The sequence below is a fragment of the Salvelinus sp. IW2-2015 genome, linkage group LG16 (assembly GCF_002910315.2).
Source record: "Salvelinus sp. IW2-2015 linkage group LG16, ASM291031v2, whole genome shotgun sequence".
NCBI lineage: Eukaryota > Metazoa > Chordata > Actinopteri > Salmoniformes > Salmonidae > Salvelinus > Salvelinus sp. IW2-2015.
In genome coordinates, this window is record NC_036856.1 from 36,583,110 (window position 1) to 36,601,763 (window position 18,654).

The following is an 18,654-nucleotide window of genomic DNA, read 5'->3' on the forward strand; positions in this document are numbered from 1 at the left end:
AATGGACAGCTAGTTACAGGACTTTGTTGAATTTACACTGCATTTAGCTTAGTTGGATAACGTTACATTTTCATGATATCATGGCTCGTAATTAACACATTCGTTGGACTGGCTCACGTTTGTGTCGGTCTGCTGACCAAACGCCTAGCAACAAATTAGTAGTGACGTTAGCTAGCTATCAACAGCAAATTCTCAGTATCATTCCATCGCACAAGATGTTGTTTATCCATCATTCGATTTTGAAGCAGCTCTGACTTGTTAGAGTTAGTTTTTAACTAGCTAACGTTAAGCTTGCTAGAAGCCTGCCATGTCAGTTTGTAAACTTGTCCACTAAAAGCGTTGTTTACCGTGTCATACGTTATCCACACCATATGTGAGCGCTTTCTTAGTTCATAGACTGACTGATCATTTCAAAAAACCAATGAGAGTAACGCCGGGTCACGTATTAAATTACTGCTAGTTAGAGAGCTATTAAAAACACGAAACGGTGTGTACATTGGCTACTTCCTACTCTGCATTGGGGAACATTGGCACGTGACTACCTGCTTTACGGCGTTGAAGGACACGCCTCAGAAATCGCTGGAAAATATTCTAACAAGTGCAAACTGTAAGTCCAGTTCAAAGTTATGTGTAAAAAATCTCATTCGTCACTGAACATTAGATTGTCTTTAATCTTAGCAAGCTTTTGTTACTTGGTAGCACTGTTAGCTATAGGTTTCAGTGAGAGTGTCAAAAGTTGTAGCTAGCTAGCAAAGAGAGACCACTCACAATCCGTCTTGATCTGCACTGCCAGGTAGGCCTAGCTAGCTACCTACAGTTGTGGACCAGACCAAGAGCCTTGAGGAGAAAACTAAAATCCACCATCAAAATTCAAAAGTATTAGCCTAGTAGATGTTATTGGCTAGTGGTCTTTGTTTTAATGAGATGGTTTGCCAGTGTCATGATATCTTGATATAATTGACAAATTCATTGTTAGCTAACTTAAGCCAACTGACACTTTGTCGCTAGCTTTTGTTTTTGCATGGGCATTTGAAGAGCTAGCTTGGGAGGATGACCAAAAAACGAACGCAAAACCACAATAAGCGCTAACTGTAGTGATTAGGCTTGTTAACTAGCTAACGTTAGCTTCTTAGAAACTGTATTTGGGGTTTAAATGATCTCCATATGCTTTCATTTGGTTGAAATCATTCATCCTAAGACGTGAATACCTGGACATTAAACTTTCATCCAACATAGTTGAATTGATCTTGAATTTTTATTTTACCAGGTTAAGTCGACTGAGAAACACATTCACAGTTTCAGCAACCAACCTGGGAAATATGTTACAGGGTGAATGAGCCAATTGGAAGCTGGGGATATTAGGTGACCCATGATGGTATGAGGTCAGGATTGGAATGTAGCCAGGACACCAGAGGTTAAACACCCCTGTCTAACAATAGCCATGGTCTTTTTAGTGACCACAGAGAGTCAAACCCCCATTACACCCATCCAAAAGACAGCACCCTACACAGGGCAATCCCCAATTACTCCTGCCCAATACTTTTAGGCGGACAGAGGAAGATGCCTCCTACTGGCCCTCCAACACCACTTTCCAGCTGCATCTGGTCTCCAATCCAAGGACCAAAACCTGCTTAGGCAGAAGCAAGCCAAAGCGTGGGATGCCTGGTTGGTTGCTGCTACAAATATTGAAAAACAACAGTGAAAGGTTTGCCAGGCCACCTGTTTGCTTGCTAATGGTATGTGTGAAAGAAAGGACATTTGCTTAGCATAAAGTTGACATTTTCTTCTCCAGGTCACACCTCCCCAGCCTAGGTCACTTTCAGGTCAAGGAAGAGAAAGTGCCAGTGATGAGTCAGAGAGAGCGCCCCCTCATTGGAAGAGGCAGTGAAGCACAGCCCTCACCACTAGAGCCAGGGTAGCCAACAGAAGTTCCATTTGGCTGGTTGAGCGTTTGTCAGTTAACAATTGTCAATATGTTGCTATGTTCTAACTGATTCCTCCTCCTCTGCTGTGTGCAGCAGGACACTTGAGAACAGTGTTTAAACACCCTCCTCCTCCTAAAAGAGCCCCACCGCCCTTCTGACTGCCTGTACTACTCATCCATCTCAGCAGGCTAACAAGCGGAGGATACCACTGCACCCAAGCAAGAGGGTGATCCAGTGGTAGGAAAGTCCGGATTGTGCTGCTTCGAGGGAGAACAGCCATGGAGGGCTGTGAGGGGCGGGCACAGAGGAGTCCAGTTCAACCAATCAGGATGGTGGAAGGAGATAGTCCACAGGAAGACCATAGTGTTGGAAGGTCCTCTGTCAAAAGATGACGAGGGGTAGAGAAAGAAGAAGACATCAAGACACAGGAGTTTCCTCAGCTTCCCCCCCACACCCACTGACTGTAGCACAGCCCCAGCCTTCCTGCTTCCCTCCAAGGAGTCAACGTTGGGGGCGGGACAGTTCAAAACCGACAATGAAAGAGGAGCTCGACGTGAACAGCAGGAGGCTATAGATGGCGACAGAGGTGTTAGTCTGGGTGGTGGAGGGAGGGGCACCAGTGGAGGAGGACAGATCTGTGGGAAAACCAGTGAAGAAGAGGAGAAGGAGAAATGGGATGTGTGTCTGGGAGAGAGACGAGAGGAGACGAGGAGGAGAGAATAAGAGGAGCAGTGGACAGAAGGAAGAAAGAATGTGACGGAAGAGAGGGAGGGAGAGATGATGGTGCTCGGTGATGAAAGCGGAGGAGGAGAAAGTGGAGACAAGAGAGAGAGAGGACATGCGGCAGAGTGGTGATAGTGGTGATGGTGGTTGTGACAAACCTGGTGGCTGTAGAGGAACACTACAGCAGCATCATCCTCTGATCCGTCCCTTCCTTCTTCATCCCTCGTCCGCTCCTCCGGGGAGTACCACTGAGCAGGGAGAAAGAGAAGAAAGAAAGGGAGAGAAGAGGGGGAGAAGTTAGAGAGGAGCAGTTACAGTCAGGGGAGAAGAGCCATGCAGACCACAGCGACGTAAGCTTATCTGGAGAAAGCAGGTCACAGAGAGGGTTCCGGATGCCTGGATAGGCACCCATGGGCATGTGAGAGTGTGGGTTGGTGGAAAGAAAGCTAGAACAGAGGGGGTAGTGGAGAAGACAGGAGGGGAAGGGCGGGTCTGTGGTCTAAACTGATCCAGGAGGAGGAGACTATACGGCCCACACATCTCACACCACCCTACCTTATCCTTGGAGGGTGGGCAGAAGAGGGAGCACCAACAAGAGAGTTTAGAGCCTCAACCTACCCCAGAGAGAGAGGGCTGCAAGAGTGGGGCAGGGGACTGGGACCTGTGGCTGACCGCACTCATTCTGGTCCCGGTACAGAGGAGAGCCACATGCCTCCCCACAAAGCCAGTCCTGGAAAGGGAGGGGCACAACCAGGCGCAGTGACACCTGGTGGCTCGGAGGAGAACAACCATGTGAGTGTTTTTGTTTGACGTCTTGTTGTTACGTCTTGTTTGTTGTTGTTTGAGTCCTGATTGTTTGTGATAGGTTCAGTCACCACCCCCAGACCTGACCAAGAGACGACCTGATGATGCTGTCGTTGACCCGTTTGGAGCGCTGGTCTGGACTACGTGTCTGACTCTCACTCCAAACACATCACTCGACGTGAGAGAGGGGGAGGAAGGACGGGGGGGGGGGGGGGAGGACGATGCAGGCATGAGGAGGAGAGAACGTGCTGATATACAGATTCGGGGGCAGGTAGATGAGGAAATGAGAAAGGAAGAGTGAGAGAGGAGAGAGACAGGAAGGAGATGGGAGAGTGACGCAGAAGAGGCGACGGAAGGAGGGAATGGAGAGAGAGAGAGAGAATGAGAAGAGAATGTGAGAGCAGAGAGGGACAGGAAGGAGAGATGTGAGACGAGAGAGGGGCGGGGAAGAGGGATGGGAGAGAGAAGGACGGCGAAAGAGAGATGGGAGGTTAAGAGAGACGAGAGGAGAATTGGAAGAAGTGAGAGAGAGAGGGACCTGAAGGAGAGATCGGAGAGTGAAGATGAGAGAGGGACGAGAAGGAGATATCGTGACGAGAGAGAGGACAGAGGACAAGAAGGAGGGATGGAAAGTGAGACAGAGGGACGAGAAGGAGGGATGGTAGAGCAGAACTGAGAGTAGCCATGAAGGGATATCTCCATCGCTCCATTCTTACCTCTGGGTCTGAGACAGAGATGAGAGTAGATGAGGGATATCTCTATCCTCCATCTTTAACCTCTGGTCTGGGTCTGGAGACAGCAGATGAGAGTAGATGAAGGGAATCTTCCATCTTTACCTCTGGGTCTGGAGACAGAGATGAGATAGATGAAGGGATATTTCCACCTCCTCCATCTTGGACCTCTGGGTCTGGAGACCAGAGCACTGAGAGTCAGATGAAGGATCATCTCCATCGTTTTACCTCTGGTCCTGGCAGACAGAGATGAGAGTAGATGACAGGAATACTCCACCTCCTCCAATGCTTTACCTCTGGGTCTTGGAGACAGGAGGATGAGAGTAGATGAAGGATATCTCCACCTCCTCCATCGTTACCTTCTGGCTCTGGAGACAGACGATGAGGAAGGGGGTAGATGACAGGATCATCCATCTTTACCTCTGGTCTGGAGACAGAGATAGAGTACGTGAAGGCGATATCTCCATCTTTACCTCTGGGTTTAGAACAGAGATGAGAGTAGGAATTGGGGGGAAAGGGAAAGATATTTTTTTCTCCACCTTCCTCCATCTTTACCTCTGGGTCTGGAGGACAGAATGAGAGTAGATGAACGGATATCTCCACCTCCTCCATCTTTACCTCTGGATCTGGAGACAGAGATGAGAGTAGATGAAGGGATATCTCCACTTACCTCTGGCGTCTAAGAAGAGACAGAGATGAGGAGTAGTGAAGGAGATAATCCTTTTTTCCAAACCCCTCCCTTCCAAATTTCTTTTTTTTTGTTTTTTTTTACCTTTTTTTCTGGGTTTGTCTGGAAAGGGGAAACCCAGACAGTAGTTGTGTCTTTCTCACCCGTTCATAAACTAACATCAGAGAGATCCCTGCCGGGTCACGCTTCTACATCAGCTGTGGTGCCTCTTAAATAGCACCTATTCCCTAATAGTGCCACTATTTAGACCAGGGCCTAGTCAAAAGTAATGCAGTATTAAGGGGAAAAAGGTACCATTTGGACATCAGTGCAGCTCCAACAGTATTATTATCTTTTGTCTCTGTACCTCACACTTTTGAAGTTTGACATTTCTTTTTGGAAGAGGGAAAGTGATTTCTTGCGTCTGTAAAATTTCTTGATGCATCAATGCATAGAAAACATACTATAGATTGAGACCCTATTACTATTTATTACAATCAATATAAACAACAAAAACTACCACGAGACATATAATCACAGCGACAAGAGTGATAAAGCGGACAAGTACACAAGACATCTCAGAGCTCACATGCTGTATCTATAACATCGTAAAGCCAACTTCTACTATTCATCCAAAACAATGATCTACCTGGTGAAGCAAATTACTCGTAATAATAATAACCGATACAGTGTTTTCAACGCGCTGTTGCCACCAGCTCGTACCCTATGCCAAGAGACGATCCGATTAACCGTGAGTTAATCTAGGGCCTCTACCTCATTCAGGATGTCAATAGCTTATCTCCCCAATAGGAGATTATGTGGGAAACAATAGGATGTGCAGAGGATAGTGCCTGTCCTGTTAGCAAGGGAAACGACGCAAGTCTTAGTGAGAAGGGTCCGGACGACGATTGTGATGGTGTGCGACTCTACTGCACTGCGCTCCGAATAGCGGAAAGCGGCGTGGGCACCCTTGCCACGGAATCACTCCATACCCCATAAGATGTTCAGTAGAGATGAGAGTGCTTGCGAACAGCCGCGTCAGCTAGCGCTGTATAGAGTAGCAGAAGCCCTACTCGCAGCTGAGGTCATCGATCTCCGCCACACGAGTTCGAAGACGAGATATACTTTAAGCTGGAAGAGTACGCATAAGATCTGGAGCACGTCGCAAAGGGGTTACTGGAGAGATGCAACAGGTAAGACGAGCAAAAGCCTAAGTTTGTTTGTATACATTTAGTGATTAATATAAAGCTGATGCAGAGTTCTTGGTTCCGTGTATGAAAATAGCACGTGATCTAGTTTTGGTCTCCATCTATACAGTGACTACGAGCCGGTCCTTGTGTCTCGTGTCATAGTTCAAAAAGACTAGTGCATACTAATCATACATCGCACCAGATATCACCCACGGAGTTAATATGAGCCCATCACAAAACCTAGATACCTACATAAAATAGAGTGAACTAGCCTGACAAGTTCTCGATCGACACTTCACTTCTAAGTAGCATCGAAAATGTCTCTATTTGAAATGTGATGTCACTTCATACATCGCCCACAAAACGTGCCTGGCTAGCACAGTAAACAAATGTACGCTCCACAAAAACCCTAATACACAGACTCCGAACTCTATGAGCAATACCACCCCAACAGTAGTCTAACAATAGGAGGGACAGACATAATTCTCACTATTGCACATACGCCTCACTACACACAAGTGTTTGCTTCTATCCAGACCTGGACAAAATCCCTGCCTCGGTCTCCGCCGCGCCGCGCACACACTGCTCTCGGTGAAACGTGATTTTGTTTTCCGCTTTGAGACGGAGAATGCTAGTTGTAACGAGTTGGTACATGGTTGGGGATGGGGACACGCACAGGGTCTTCGTATCCTTGTGCGGCACTGGTGTGCAGCGACTCATGCTTCTGTCCTGCGCGGATGTACAGCGCCTATCTCGTATGTTCTGGTCATCTTGAGTCCACCGCGATATTGTTATACTGTCTGGGGACAGGCGTCTCCTTATCCTGTTCCGTGAGGCAAGATCCAGTCAAGCGCTTTTGAGACCGTCTTTCAACAGCGCGTCGCATATTTGATTTAACATAAAACTATTATTGTCTGTCCAAATGTAGTACATTTTACCACGTGAACGTAATACATTAAAGGCTTATAAACATTAGCATTGTTTGAAAAGTTCATGTCACAATGCTTATAACAACCGTTAGATAACCTCAACTTTATTCTTATTTTGGAAGATTGTTGTATTTTATCCCACCGAAATTACGGACCACCTGCCAGTACCCAGCGATAACCACTGACCTAGATATTTCATCTGTTTCAGGAAACATTTACTGGTTCAGTTACATTTATGCCATCTTCCTAAGAACCAGTAAACACTATGTTAGACGTTTGTATTCACTATGTTTTGAAGCCTACATAAAACCCTTATTCCCCATATAGGCACATTGTGGCCCTGGTCAAAAGTAGTGCATTATATAGGGAATCGTGCCATTCTCGGTCTCTCTCTCCCCCTTAACTAGTGAAGAGAGGAAGAGGAGAAGAGGAAGGGCCATGGAAGACGCTACAGAACTGGTCTTGGTGCTGATCAGAAACTCTCCTACCGAAAGTGAGTCTTCCTCTCTTTTCCCTCCGTCTGCCCTCATCCTTCTTACTGCTTCACCACTTTCTCCTAGTGATGACCTTATGCCTAATGAACTTTAAAAAGTAGCCTGATCCGCCCCCACAGAGCTTCTGAGTTGCTGATTGGCTAGATGGCTGTCTGGCTCAGATAGACACATAGATTAGGATCTTCTCCTCCTTAGTTAACACAGGAGAGGAGGAGAACAGGGGATGAGGTCCTTAAACCTTAGAACACAGGAGAGGAGGAGAACAGGGAGGAGTCCCTAACCTTATTTAACACAGGAGAGGGTGAGAACAGGGGAATGAGTCCTAACCTAGTTTAACACAAGGAGAGGAGAGAACAGGGATGAGTCCTAACCGTAGTTAACACAGAGAGGAGGAGAACGGGTATGAGGGTTCCTAACCTTAGTTAACAAGGAAGAGGAGAGGGGGGAGAATCAGGGGATTGAGGTCCTAACCTTAGTTAATACAGGAGAGGAGGAGGAACAGGGATGACGGGTCCTAACCTTTAAGTTAACACAGGAGAGGAGGAGAACGGGGGATGAGTCCAACCTAGTTAAACACCAGGAGAGGAGGAGAACAGGGAGATGACGGTCTTAACCTTAGTTAACACAGGAAGAAGGAGGAGAACATGATGGTATTAACCTTAGTTAAACACAGGAGAGAGGAGAACAGGGATGAAGTTCTGAACTCTGCTGTTAGCTGTGTCACATGTTCCTGTCCCTCTCTTCACTGCTGGTTAGCTGTGTCACGTGTTCCGCTCCCTCCTCCTTCACTACTGTAGCTGGTGTCACGTGTTCCTTTCCCTCGTCCTTCACTGCTGTTAGCTGTGTCACGTGTCCTCTCCCCTCCGCCGTCACTACTGTTTAGCTTGTCACGTGTTCCTCTCCCCTCTCCTTCACTGCTGTTAGATGTGTCAACGTTAACCGCTCCCTTTCCTCTCCTTCACTGCTGTAGCTGTGTCACGTGTACCTCTCCTCCCCTTCACTGTTATGGCTGTTCCACGTGTTCCTATCTCCCTCCTCTCCTTCCTTTACTGTTAGCGTTGTCACGTGTTCCTTCTCCTCCTCCTTCACTGCTTAGTTAAGACTTGTATGTTCTGTTCCTCTCCCTCCTCCTTTCACTGTCCTGTTAGCTGTGTTTGTGTTCCTCTCCCATACCTCCTTCACTGCTGTAGCTTGTGATACGTGTTCCTCTCCCTTCCTCCTCCTTCACTGCTGTTAGCCTGTTGTATTCCTCTCCTCTCCCTCCTCCTTCACTGCTGTTAGCTGTTGATGTGTTCCTCTCCCTCCCCTTCACTGCTGTTAGCGTCTGTGCATGTGTTCCTCTCCCTCCCTCCTTCACTGCTGTTAGCTGTGATGTGTCCTCTCCCTCCTCCTTCACTGCTGTTAGCTGTGTGTGTTCCTCTCCCTCCTCCTTCACTGCTGTTAGCTGTGATAGTGTTCCTCTCCTCCTCTCACTGACTGTTAGCTGTGATGTGTTCCTCTCCCTCTCCTTCACTGCTGTTAGCTGTGAATGTGTTCCTCTCCTCCTCCTTACACTGCTGTTAAGCTGTGACATGTTCCTCTCCCTCCTCCTCACTGCTGTTAGCTGTGATCGTGTTCCTCTCCCTCTCTCTTCACTGCTGTTAGCTGTGATGTGTTCCTCTCCCTCCTCCTTACTGCTGTTAGCTGTGTGTGTTCCTCTCCCTCCTCCTTCACTCTGTTAGCTGTTATGTTCCTCTCCCCTCCTCCTTCACTGCTGTTAGCTGTGATAGTGTTCCTCTCCCTCTCTCCTTCACTGCTGTTAGCTGTGATGTGTTCCTCTCCCTCCTCCTTCACTGCTGTTAGCTGTGATGTGTTCCTCTCCCTCCTCCTTCACTCTGTTAGCTGTGATGTGTTCCTCTCCCTCCTCCTTCACTGCTGTTAGTCTGTGTGTGTTCCTCCTCTCCTCTCCTTCACTGCTGTTAGCTGTACATGTGTTCCTCTCCCTCCTCTCCTTCACTTCTGTTAGCTGTGATCGTGTTCTTCTCTCTCTCCTCCTCACTGCTGTTAGCTGTGATGTGTTCCTCTCCCTCCTCCTTCACTGCTGTTAGCCTGACATGTTCCTCTCTCCTCCTTCACTAACTGTTTAGCTGTGATGTGTTCCTCTCTCTCCTCCTTCACTGCTGTTAGCGTGATGTGTGTCCTCCTCTCCTCCTTCACTGCTGTTAGCCTGCATACATGTTCCTCTCCTCTCCTCCTTCACTGCTGTTACTGTGAATGTGTTCTCTCTCCCTCTTTCACTGCTGTTAGCTGTGACCATGTGTTCCTCTCTCTCCTACCTTTCACTGTCTGTTAGCCTGTGATCGTGTTCCTCTCTCTCCTTCACTGCTGTTAGCTGTGCCATTGTGTTTCCTCTCTCTCCTCCTCTCACTACTGTTAGCGTGTCAACAGTGTTCCTCTTCCCTCCTCCTTCACTCACTGTTAGCTGTGATCCTGTGTTCTCTCTCGTCTCCTTCACTGCTGTTAGCTGATTTGATGAGTTCCTCTCCTCTCCTCCTTCACGGCTGTTAGCTGGCAACATGTGGTCCTCGTCTCTCCTCCTTCATTGCTGTATAGCTTGTGCCATGTGTGTCCCCTCTCTCCTCCTTCACGACTTGTTAGCTTAGTGCCGTGAGTGTTCCTCTCCCTCCTCCTTCACTGCTGTTAGCTGCAACATGTTCCTCTCCCTCCTCCTTCACTGCTGTTAACTGTGGAATGTGTTCCTCTCTCTCCTCTTTAAGTTCTCTCACCTCAGTCCGTAGAGCAGCCAGCTCTCTCAGACAGCCGTCCATCTCCACCTTCTGCCCTTCGGGTCTTGTTGGGGGGGTGTTGCTGTTCTGCTCTGTTTTGTGGGTCTGTTCTGTCTGGAGTGTGTGGACTAGCTATCTGAGCTCCACCATCTCTCTCTCCAGCTCGGTGAATTTCTCTCTCTCAATAATGGAGTAGCAGTACAGTTGTGGGACCTGGGTCTGCTCAGTGAAGAGGGGTGACTCCTCTTGGGGCTGCTCGTATGCAGGGCATTTTGAGGATGAGGTGTGATCAGACTCACTCAGGATGGGGAYTCGTKACAGAGAGAGAGGTTTTCCTGCTGTGCTCTCTCTTTGATCCCGTAAAACTGCATGAGTTTGCCCTGCACCGTTACTGTTCCAGACTTGTTGACAGAGGTTGTTGCTTGTAAGTCGCTCTGGATAAGAGCGTCTGCTAAATCTGCTAAATGAKTTAAAAGTCTGCTAAATGACTTAAATGTAAATGTAAAATGTTGCATTTTCGCCAATGTCTAGWATTCTGAGTTTCCACCCTGGGCCAATACCCTCTCTCTTGATATAGGGGCAGTGTGCTCTTATAGCACTGTACCATGCCAGTGGATGGTCTGTGTGGAAAATTAAGTTGCTTACGTTCCCCTCTTTGTAGCAGTCAGCAAATAGTGTCTCTGGATTGTCCTTGAGGAGCTTACTTTTGTACTTATTCCATGCAGTGTTATTTTCAATTTCCAAGGGGTACTGTGAAACAGCTGTGAAACTCTCCTGCCATTGTTGGGCTCAAACATTTTCACACATCTCACTTCACACTTCAGGTCTAATTGAAGTTGCAGTCAGGTCTGTTCTGTTCTAGAATTAATGTAGCTTTATATAACAAAATGACCTAGATATTATTYTATTTTACTTCATGGCTTCAGAAGCAACTTCAGACTGAACATTACTCACTCAGTGTTGGGTTGAGGGTATTTCCAGGTTCAGACTGACATTACTCACTCAGTGTTGGGTTGAGGGTATTTCCAGGTTCAGACTGAACATTACTCACTCAGTGTTGTGTTGGATGGTATTTCCAGGTTCAGACTGAACATTACTCACTCAGTGTTGGGTTGAGGGTATTCCAGGTTCAGACTGAACATTACTCACTCAGTGTTGTGTTGAGATGGTATTTCCAGGTTCAGACTGAACATTACTCACTCAGTGTTGGGTTGAGGGTATTTCCAGGTTTCAGACTGAACATTACTCACTCAGTGTTTGTGTTGGATGGTATTTCCAGGTTCAGACTGAACATTACTCACTCAGTGTTGGGTTGAGGGTATTTCCAGGTTCAGACTGAACATTACTCACTCAGTGTTGGGTTGAGGGTATTTCCAGGTTCAGACTGAACATTACTCACTCAGTGTTGGGTTGAGGGTATTTCCAGGTTCAGACTGAACATTACTCACTCGGTGTTGGGTTGAGGGTATTTCCAGGTTCAGACTGAACATTACTCAGTGTTGGGTTGAGGGTATTTCCAGGTTCAGACTGAACATTACTCACTCAGTGTTGGGTTGAGGGTATTTCCAGGTTCAGACTGAACATTACTCAGTGTTGGGTTGAGGGTATTTCCAGGTTCAGACTGAACATTACTCAGTGTTGGGTTGAGGGTATTTCAGGTTCAGACTGAACATTACTCAGTGTTGGGTTGAGGGTATTTCCAGGTTCAGCCTGAACATTACTCAGTGTTGGGTTGAGGGTATTTCCAGGTTCCGCTGTGTTTCTTCTGCAGGTTTTGGTTTGCTAGAAGTTTTTTTTTGATAATCCTTGTTAGTAATAATCAATTCAGGTCATTTTGTCCAAAATCAAGGTTTAGGTTTGGATTGAATGTCTTGATGTAAAGGGTAGTATCCTGTATACTGTAAGTCCTAGCTGTTTTACTACACTCTATCTGTCTTTCTCTCTATCTTTCACCCTGTCTCTCCCATAGACACACTGCCCCCACTGTGACTCTCCCTTCCTCTTTATGTGTGTGTGCGCGTGCGTTTATTTTGTGTGCGAGTGTATGACTTTGATGCCCTATGATTAGGCTGTGCTTTGCCTGTCTGATGTTGATGAGTGTGAGTTAGATGACAGAGGTGGTCTGGAAACAAATGCCTCTCTCCTGGCTGTGATTACAACAGGCTGGTTAGTATTCATGCTAGAGCACGGTTGTAGCTAGCATACCCTAGCTGCTGTCTGGCCCTCCTACCAGCACACACATCATTACATAGCCTAGCTAACACACTGCTGGCCCCCCTCATCAGAACTAGAACAGACTCAGTCGGGATGGCTCTACTTTTACCTCAGATGAGAACTCAGCTCAGTATAAAACATTTTGTTTTCTTTAATTTACCTGATGCGGTTCATTCAGCCCACAGCTACACGGGAGACACATCAAGACACAACAAACAAGCATAAGCAATATACATGATTAAAAGGAACATTTCCAGGTAATCTACAGTTGAAGTCGGAAGTTTACATACACTTAGGTTGGAGTCATTTAAACTTGTTTTTCAACCACTCCACAAATTTCTTGTAAACAAACTATAGTTTTGGCAAGTCGGTTAGGACATCTACTTTGTGCATGACACGAGTCATTTTTCCAACAATTGTTTACAGACAGATTATTTCACTTATACTTCACTGTATCACAATTCCACTCTGTCAGAAGTTTACATACACTAAGTTGACTGTGCCTTTAACAGTTTTGAAATTCCAGAAAATGATGTCATGGCTTTAGAAGCTTCTGAAAGGCTAATTGACATCATTCGAGTCAGTTGGAGGTGTACCTGTGGATGTATTTCAAGGCCTACCTTCAAACTCAGTGCCTCTTTGCTTGACATCATGGGAAAATCAAAAGAAATCAGCCAAGACCTCAGAATAAAAATTGTAGACTTCCACAAGTCTGGTTCATCCTTGGGAGCAATTTCTAAATGCCTGAAGGTACCACGTTCATCTGTACAACAATAGTACGCAAGTATAAACACCATGAGACCACGCAGCCATCATATCGCTCAGGGAGGAGACGCGTTCTGTCTCCTAGGGATGAACGTACTTTGGTGTGAAAAGGTCAAATCAATCCCAGAACAACAGTAAAGGACTTTGTGAAGATGCTGGAGGAAACAGGTACAAAGTATCTATATCCACAGTAAAACGAGTCCTATATCGACTAACCTGAAAGGCCGCTCAGCAAGGAAGAAGCCACTGCTCCAAAACTAAAAGAAAAGCCAGACTACGGTTTGCAACTGCACATGGGGACATAGATCATACTTTTTGGAGAAATGTCCTCTGGTCTGATGAAACAAAAATAGAACTGTTTGGCCATAATGACCATTGTTATGTTTGGAGAGAAAGGGGGAGGCTTGCAAGCCGAAGAACACCATCCCAACCGTGAAGCACGGGTGTGGCAGCATCATGTTGTGGTGGTGCTTTGCTGCAGGAGGGACTGGTGCACTTCTCAAATAGATGGCATCATGAGGGAGGAAAATGATGTGGATATATTGAAGCAACATCTCAAGGCATCAGTCAGGAAGTTTAAAGCTTGGTTGCAAATGGGTCTTCCAAATGGACAATGACCCCAAGCATACTTCCAAAGTTGTGACAAAATGGCTTAAGGACAACAAAGTCAAGGTATTGGAGTGGCCATCACAAAGCCTAACTCATCCTATAGAAATTTGTGGGCAGAACTGAAAAAGCGTGTGTGAGCAAGGAGGCCTACAAACCTGACTCAGTTACATCAGCTCTGTCAGGAGGAATGGGCCAAATTTCACCCAACTTATTGTGGGAAGCTTGTGGAAGGCTACCCGAAATGTTTGACCCAAGTTAAACTTTTTTTAAACGGGGTTTACTGTGTCAGGTTATGGTTGCCCCTGACCCCTGAGCTAAACCAGGATGTGGGTGCTGTTTATCCTGCCTCTGCTCAGATGTTTCCTCCATGCCCTCCTTGTTCCTAATCACAACATAGCCTTGAGAAAACACACACACAAACACACACATAGCCTTGAGAACACAGCACAGACTTCCCTCCTTCAGACTCTGATCACATGAACTCTCCTTACACTGCCTCTATTCGCCCCTCTCCCTTAGGAATTCTGGGAATTCTGCGGCTCCTGAAAGATCGGTTCACAAACATCCATGAAGGAACAGTATTCTCTGCCTGACCTTAGCCTTTCTGATTAAGGGCCCTATAGAAGTTCCATGAACCATCTATTCATAACATCCTAAAGACGAATGTCCCTCAATATACTTCAAGGCCATGTTCTCACTGCTCACAGATTCCAAGATGTTACACATCAATGTTAGGTAAATGGCCAGCCCTGTGAGTAAATAGCCAGAACACATGGYGCTGAATGACCTTTTCTTGTCATATCTTGGTACTTGGTAAGTCTCTTGGTACTTCAGTCGTCTCATTGATGCTGTTTGTTTGTGTTGTTGTTAATGACCAGGTATGAGACCACCTCCAGTGAGGAGGAGTCGAGCGGGGAGGAGAAGGAGGAGGCCGAGGAGGTGGACAGCTCTGAGCCTGAGGAGATGCAGGAGGATCAGGGGAAGAAGGAGGAGCAGGAGGAGGGAGCTGGAGAATCCCAGGGCCAGGGAGAGGACACTGCCACAGAAGAGATGGCCCAGGGAGCAGGAGCCCAGGCTGGGGAGACAGAGGGCCAGGGAGACCCTCAAGACCCAGAGACCAGCCAGGCACTCCTGGAGGAGCAGCCAGAAGCAGGGTGAGACAGGAKTTCTTGATCAAGGTTCTTAACTTTTGCAGAAAATGTCCATCTCAGTGGAGGTCTTCTGAAAMGAAATTAACTGTGAACAAACCATCTGCAAAGAAAATATACAGTTGGTCGAACAAGTATAAATGGCACCTCTATTCAGACCCCTCTCATCCCACTGAGGTCTCCTTATGGCAGCCTACGTCCATCCTTCATCCCCAATGTGTCTACTCTAGTCTCTGATGTCAGACACACAATCCAGGTCTTTGTTCAGGTGAGGGCCAGCTGCATCCTGCCTGGAGCCTTCAGTGTAGAGCCTTCAGTCTAGAGTCTTCAGGGCCAAATGAGAGCAGAATGAGAGGTGCTGAGTGAAACATTAATACAAAAGCAGTCCTCTGCTGGGGCCCGACCCTATAATGGTCTGGCCCCAAGAGCTGACCCCTTCTGCTGCGTACACGCACGCACGCACGCATGCACGTACGCACGCACGCACAGAGTGAGGCATGATTCAGTGACAGGGAGGATGTGTGGGATATGTTGACTTCTTGACTCTGTCTCAGAAACAGGCCCTCAGGGGGTTTGTTTCTAATGCTGATCTACTGTATGATTATCACAAGGCCTGTCATCTTTTGAAACACTCCCGACTGCCATTTATGATAATTGACTCGACCATTGCAGCACTGCTAAAATATGTCTTTCTGTCATTATGAATTGTTAGGGAAGGTGACTAAATGTTATGTTATGTTCTGAAAGGTGACTAAATGTTATGTTATGTTATGAAAGGTGACTAAATGTTATGTAAGGTGGCTAAATATTATGTTATGACAAGTGGCTAAATGTTATGTTATGACAAGTGGCTAAATGTTATGTTATGTTCACACAGGGAGACGATAGATAAGGACTTCATGGAGGCTTGTCACTACATTAAGGATCGTATGGCAGAGGTGGCAACCCCTGATAAAGAAATGGTAAAAACATTTCCCCTCTAAAGTCCAAACAGTATTGCCTGAGGTTGGTCGCCACCTTGTCACAATAATGTGATCCCGGCCTGTGCGGGACTCCGCACCCACCAGTGTTTCACACTATGAACCCTCCATCTGTCTCCCAGCTCCACTATGAACCCTCCATCTGTCTCTCCAACTCCACTATGAACCTCCATCTGTCTCCCACCTCCACTATGAACCTCCATCTGTCTCCAACTCCACTATGACCCTCCATCTGTCTCCCAGCTCCACTATGAACCCTCCATCTGTCTCCCAGCTCCACTATGAACCCTCCATCTGTCTCCCAACTCCACTATGAACCTCCATCTGTCTCCCAGCTCCACTATGAACCTCCATCTGTCTCCCAGCTCCACTATGAACCCTCCATCTGTCTCCCAGCTCCACTATGTCCCCTCATCTGTCTCCCAACTCCACTATGAATCCTCCATCTGTCTCCCAACTCCACTATGACCCTCCATCTGTCCTCCAGCTCACATGTCCCTCCATCTGTCTCCCAGCTCCACTATGTCCTCCATCTGTCTCCCAACTCCACTATGAACCTCCATCTGTCTCCCAGCTCCACTATGTCCCTACATCTGTCTCCCAGCTCCACTATGTCCCTCCATCTGTCTCCAACTCCACTATGTACCCTCCATCTGTCTCCCAACTCCACTATGTACCCTCCATCTGTCTCCCAACTCCACTATGACCTCCATCTGTCTCCCAACTCCACTATGAACCCTCCATCTGTCTCCCAGCTCCACTATGAACCTCCATCTGTCTCCCAGCTCCACTATGACCCTCCATCTGTCTCCCAGCTCCACTATGTCCCTCCATCTATCTCCCAGCTCCACTATGAACCCTCCATCTGTCTCCCAGCTCCACTATGTCCCTCCATCTGTCTCCCAACTCCACTATGAACCCTCCATCTGTCTCCCAGCTCCACTATGAACCCTCCATCTGTCTCCCAGCTCCACTTGCCCTCCATCTGTCTCCAACTCCACTATGTCCCTCCATCTGTCTCCCAGCTCCACTATGAACCCTCCATCTGTCTCCCAGCTCCACTTATGAACCCTCCATCTGTCTCCAGCTCCACTATGTCCCTCCATCTGTCTCCCAACTCCACTATGAACCCTCCATCTGTCTCCCAGCTCCACTATGAACCTCCATCTGTCTCCCAACTCCACTATGTTCCTCCATCTGTCTCCCAACTCCAGTAATGTACCCTCCATCTGTCTCCCAACTCCACTATGTACCCTCCATCTGTCTCCCAGCTCCACTATGTACCCTCCATCTGTCTCCCAGCTCCACTATGACCCTCCATCTGTCTCCCAGCTCCACTATGAACCTCCATCTGTCTCCCAACTCCACTATGTAACCCTCCATCTGTCTCCCAACTCCACTATGTACCTCCATCTGTCTCCCAGCTCCACTATGAACCCTCCATCTGTCTCCCAGCTCCACTATGTCCCTCCATCTGTCTCCCAGCTCCACTATGAACCCTCCATCTGTCTCCCAGCTCCACTATGAACCTCCATCTGCTCTCCCAGCTCCATATGTACCTCCCATCTGCTCCCAACTCCACTATGTACCTCCATCTGTCTCCCAGCTCCACTATGAACCCTCCATCTGTCTCCCAGCTCCACTATGTCCTCCATCTGTCTCCCAGCTCCACTATGAACCCTCCATCTGTCTCCCAACTCCACTATGAACCCTCCATCTGTCTCCCAGCCTCCACTATGAACCCTCCATCTGTCTCCCAGCTCCACTATGTCCCTCCATCTGTCTCCCAGCTCCACTATGAACCCTCCATCTGTCTCCCAGCTCCACTATGAACCCTCCATCTGTCTCTCAACTCCACTATGACCCTCCATCGGTCTCCCAACTCCACTATGTACCCTCCATCTGTCTACCAGCTCCACTATGTCCCTCCATCTGTCTCCCAGCTCCACTATGTACCCTCCATCTGTCTCCCAGCCTCCGCCACTATGAACCCTCCATCTGTCTCCAACTTCACTATGTCCTCCATCTGTCTCCCAGTCCAATATGAACCCTCCATCTGTCTCCCAGCTCCACTATGAACCCTCCATCTGTCTCCCAACTCCACTATGACCCTCCATCTGTCTCCCAGCTCCACTATGAACCCTTCATCTGTCTCCCAGCTCACTATGAACCCTCCATCGTCTCCCAGCTCCACTATGTCCCTCCATCTGTCTCCCAACTCCACTATGAACCCTCCATCTGTCTCCCAAACTTCACTATGTCCCTCCACTGTCTCCCAGCTCCACTATGAACCCTCCATCTGTCTCCCAGCTCCACTATGACCCTCCATCTGTCTCCCAGCTCCACTATGAACCCTCCATCTGTCTCCCAACTCCACTGAACCCTCCATCTGTCCTCCAGCTCCACTATTCCCTCATCTGTCTCCCAACTCCACTATGTACCCTCCATCTGTCTCCAGCTCCAACTATTTGTCCTCCATCTGTCTTCCCAACTCCACTATGTACCCTCCATCTGTCTCCCAGCTCCACTATGAACCCTCCATCTGTCTCCCAACTCCACTATGTACCCTCCATCTGTCTCCCAACTCCACTATGAATCCTCCATCTGTCTCCCAGCTCCACTATGAACCCTCCATCTGTCTCCCAACTCCACTATGAACCCTCCATCTGTCTCCCAACTCCACTATGAATCCTCCATCTGTCTCCCAGCT

General features: G+C 47.7%; 1 protein-coding gene across 1 annotated transcript; it reads left to right on the plus strand.

Annotated features, from left to right (window-relative positions):
• The first annotated feature begins 14,669 nt into the window (after positions 1-14,669).
• Positions 14,670-16,229, plus strand: LOC139028919 (neurofilament light polypeptide-like). Its single transcript, XM_070447437.1, has 3 exons — positions 14,670-14,970; positions 15,842-15,926; positions 16,188-16,229. The coding sequence occupies exons 1-3, from the start codon at positions 14,687-14,689 to the stop codon at positions 16,227-16,229; spliced, it is 411 nt and encodes a 136-aa protein (XP_070303538.1). The 5' UTR covers positions 14,670-14,686.
• The last annotated feature ends 2,425 nt before the right edge of the window (positions 16,230-18,654 follow it).

Coding starts and splice junctions, on each gene's coding strand:
- LOC139028919 (XM_070447437.1), top strand. CDS start 14,687: ATGACCAGGTATGAGACCACCTCCAGTGAGGAGGAGTCGAGCGGGGAG. Junction 15,927..16,187: donor CAACCCCTGATAAAGAAATG/GTAAAAACATTT, acceptor TCTGTCTCCCAG/CTCCACTATGAACCCTCCAT.